We start from the raw sequence: 4,458 nt of genomic DNA on the forward strand, positions 1-4,458 counted from the left end.
AGCATGAAAACAAAAAGAGAATGCGAAAACAAATGACTTCAAGGATCAAATTTTAACAGTTGAATGGTAAAAATCATAACAAATCGTTTCTTTGACCTCTTAGTCATAACAACGAAGACATTTTTAAAAGAGAAATAAATAAATGAACTGATGGCTTGATATCAACAGTTTTCGGCGTAATCAGTTCTTGATCAGTGGATAAAAAAACTTTTTATGGAATGTTTAATAAATTCACGCAATTTGTCCGCAGAAAGTATACAGCAACTTCGTGGACGCCATTTGCAAAGAAATTAGTAAAAAACATGGAAAACCCAAAAAACAAATCAAAGTTTTATGTCAAACTTAATGCTGTCATAAAGAGCGTGAACTTACCTCATTACATTGGCTCACGCCCTCTAGATGAGGCGTGAACTTACCTCATTACATTGGCTCACGCCCTCTAGATGAGGTTCTTCTTTAATAAAGTTCATTAGAAAGAATTTGAGAAACAATTGAAGGCAAAAAATTAAAACCATCAAGCAATTCATTAAAAATAGAGTCTCAGTAACATGAAACCTAAATTTTTAAATGGAGTATTTTTCACATCAACTGATGTCTCCTAAAAATTCTATGCAGCCTTGCATCAACGAGTCAAAGTGAAAAAGTCAAATTGTACTACAAAACAGGCAAACATCAAATTTTTTTCTGAAAACACCAAGGGTCACATTGATGAAAATAAATGACTGCTCATTAATCGATTCAAACAATAGCATGTATGCTGCCTCAGAATAATTGCATTTATTTAATTGTAACTGCAGAAAATTAGCAAATTGCAGAAACAAAAACTCATATACCGCGCGCAAAAACTTGTCGCTCGAAAAATGAAAATTTATGAAAAAAATTTTCTTTCAAAAACAGTTTTTTGAAAATTAAAAATTACTCATTTTTTGCTCACCTCGCTATTCCGAAGTGAGTATATTCGCTGCTCCAATTTGATTTCTTTATGACTTGAAGAAAAGGAAGAAAGTGCGAGACCTTGCCCGGAACGAGTTTCAAGTCTTTATCAGTACTTTTCCAGTGAAAAAATGTCTTGAACTGACAAATTCATAAGGATCTCGTCCTCTTTCAAGCCTTTCAGATCTTGGTCAAGACTTGTGCAAGACTCAAGACTTGATTTAAGACGTGCCAAGTCTAAAAACTGACAGAATCATAGCTCTGATATAGTACTGATCCAAAACTTGCATTTTCACTTAATAAGCATTGATTAATACTTGACTTCAATCCGGGTGAGACAGCACTCAATTGCATTCTGTATCTTTCCAAATGTGAAAAACCACAATGAGACCAATAATAGTCTCGCTCCAGTTTTGTGGAATATGGAGTCATTGTTCACAAAATTTATAAACTTCAATAACTCTGCGAAAAAGACTAGACTTGAAAAAGTTCAAGTCATTTAAATATTCTACGCTTGACGGGTTCTAATGTTTCCACTCACAACTGTCTACGATAAATATATTGATCGGTAAAATCTGACTGAACAAAAAATAGAGTGTATAGTTCCTTCTCCCACTAAGTCGGCCAGAATAAAAGCTAACTGTTCAACAACTGTATTTTAACATTCTTAGGACTTGATCGGTAAATTTTCAATACTCTATCAAGTTTTATGTTGGCCAAATTGACACATCGGCAATAATTTTTTGTACTTAGCTTTTTATCATTACAGTATTAGTAATTATTAGATCGCCTTTTGTCTGCACTGGCTAAACAATATTCTTTAAGTTTTTAAAAACATAACGTTACAATATAATGATATTTATAGTTACAGCATATGTTTTTGAGAAAAGTGTAAACTGTGATATCATTATAAATTTATAATTTTAGTTTTTTTTAGAAATATACAAATAGATGAGTTTTCTAAGCAGCTGCTGATACGAGCTATAGTTTTGACTGTTTTTTTGCGATACGTGTTTTATTCGGCGAGCTTTTTAATGATTTGCATATTAAACAGCTGTTTTTTACATCTAATCCGATAGAAGTACCGCTCAGAAATGGCGTCCCCAATTGACTGGTCTGTTGTCAACGACGTTGTCAAAAAAGCTTGTCGTGACCTCAAATCAGCAAACATGACAAAAGTGAAAGATGCATTGAATACTTTGGGCAAAATAGACGAAGAAACGTCCATGGAAACTGATCGAAAGCTTTTCGCCGACAAGCTTGCGGAATTGAAGTTCGCGGAACTGGCCAAAAAAATCTTCACAAGTATTAACTCCCAAAATATATCTCAGAGAGATTTTGATGAAATAGCATGCACAACTATCAGCATATTTGTGCATATTACCAACTACAGTCCAGAAATTTGTGATTCCGTGGCTGAAAAAGGGCTACACGAGATTTTGGTTAAGGAAGCAAGGCAAAATTTTGGGGCGATTGCTCGGGAAGGTGGGAATATATTACAAGAATTGAGAAAAAACAAACTTGAAAGTTGTCTGGTTGTTCTCCACAATGTAATGCGACTCAATCCCAACTGCAAACAGTCTATGCGAGATATCGGAATCCAGGAGCTGATGACCAAAGTTATCAAGTCGTCCAGTGGATTTCTGCAGGTTGTTGCCGTCATAACACTGACTGTGGCTGTTGATGAAAATTGCAGTTCGGATCTCATCAAGGTAAGTATTATGTGGTATGGTTGAGTATTATCTGTCAACTCTAAATCATTCTCGTGTGAGATAACACACAAAAGCCGTGCGTAAAAAAGTCTAAATGGTTTTCAAGAGATTTTGTGTAATTTATCAAGAGATAGCACAGGGTTTTTATCGTGACTACACGTGAGTTTCATTCAGTTTCACATGAAATTTTGCCTATTTTTCTCAAAAGACTTCCTTGTAATTTTACATAAACTTGATTAGAAATTTCGGAAACTCGAATTTTCACATGAGTTACAAAAAATCATGAGCCCAAACCTGAGAAAACTCAAATAGTTTGCAATTTCACCGTGTGTTACTTTTTCCCCAAAAATCGTGCGTCAACGCAAAAATTTTCATATGATCTGATCCAAGAATTGATGCCCGAAAAAAATCAAAATATTAAACACTTTGTATATTTAAAGCTCCTTGTCATACACGCTTACTGTACAAAAGGATATTTTAGTGATTCGCGGTGCGAATCATTAGTTTTGGAATGGAAGGCTGAATCGCGTAGCAAATTACGGATCAGGCTCATTGTTATCCGTATGATTAATCTGAATCGCAGGGCGATTCGGCTAAGTTATCAGACATCTGTATTCGCTTAGCAGATACAAGGCATGATTTAGAAGAATGAATTACAACTGGTGACAGGAAAATTTTTTTTTTTAGACTGAATAACATGGCAGCTGACAGGAAAGGTATAAAGAGATCTAATTGTTTACAACGCCGAATGAAAAAAATGTGTGAAAGGTCTTAAAAATGGAAAGTCTAAAGAACGAAAAAGTGATGAAAATGAACATCACAGACAAACAAATTATGAGTCCGAGGCAAAGTGAACTAGTACTATAAGTGGAAATAGGCGAAGAAAATGATGAAGTGGCAACGGAATAATCAGAGTTAGTGGTACATTGGTACTTGCGTACCACTTATCCCCCTTGCTAACGAAAGTTTAGCTTTAATGAACTTCCTTCGTTTAGAAGTTGGAATGATAAGAGGAAATTTAAAAAATATATGTAACTGTCAGCTACCAATAGTATATTTGCTTAATTGTTTTCCAAGTTTTGAGTAATTAGAGGCAATCAGAATTGGTTTGCATTTCCACTTCGAGGGCGTTGAGTATTCTGGCGCTTATGTTTGGCGATATGTAGATGTGCAGTGCAGGAGCTATTTGTGGCATGATTATGCCAACGTCAAATTGGCTTTCCTGGGGCGCGCTTTGCTCCGCGATTAACTCTATTCCTTGGACAATTGATGAACGCAGGCCAACTGGCTTGATTGCAGATAAGCTAAACTGAGCTATAGAAGTTGATTGTTGCTTGTTTGCTCGCTTGCTTTTTCTTCGGAACCTCCATTTGGGGAGGGCATGACGCCGTTGATTAGTTGGATTCAAGCTCTCGTCTTGAACGTTTGCTGGGTTTTGTCTCTACTGGAAAATTTGATATTGAGTTTTCTGTGGCCTTGGGGGTTTTTTTGTGGCAGAGGTGGTTGGGGAGGAAGTGGTTTAACCCGCACAAGGTCTCTTAGGGCGCGTGAAAAGTTTGATTTGACTAATGAGATTGCACTTGTGTCATCTGGTTGCGTCCTGCGGCTCATCTTTTTGTCCCCTTCCAATTTTCGTCGTACATTGCGCCATGTTTTACTTTTTTAACCCCAGTTACCTTTCTCGTTAGTTTTTTCGGTCGGCGATATGCGCAGACATTCAGAAGATTGTTCTATTTGGCTTTATACCGATTTTTACCATATCCGTGGGCCTTACTGTCAACTTCATTTTAACTGGTACTTTAATGACAAGGGT

At 36.2% G+C, this 4,458-nt stretch overlaps 1 protein-coding gene across 1 annotated transcript in view; it reads left to right on the forward strand.

The window, feature by feature from the left end:
- Nucleotides 1-1,886: 1,886 nt before the first annotated feature.
- The window catches only part of LOC142342516 (uncharacterized), a 40,828-nt gene continuing 38,256 nt past the window's right edge, over nucleotides 1,887-4,458 (forward strand). The window contains exon 1 of the mRNA XM_075393863.1: nucleotides 1,887-2,645. Within this exon, the coding sequence (XP_075249978.1) occupies nucleotides 2,028-2,645 (618 nt within the window). The 5' untranslated portion in view covers nucleotides 1,887-2,027. The remainder of the gene's footprint in view (nucleotides 2,646-4,458) is intronic.

This window comes from Convolutriloba macropyga, chromosome 7 (assembly GCF_964194025.1).
Source record: "Convolutriloba macropyga chromosome 7, txConMacr16.3, whole genome shotgun sequence".
Classification (NCBI taxonomy): Eukaryota; Metazoa; Xenacoelomorpha; order Acoela; family Convolutidae; genus Convolutriloba; species Convolutriloba macropyga.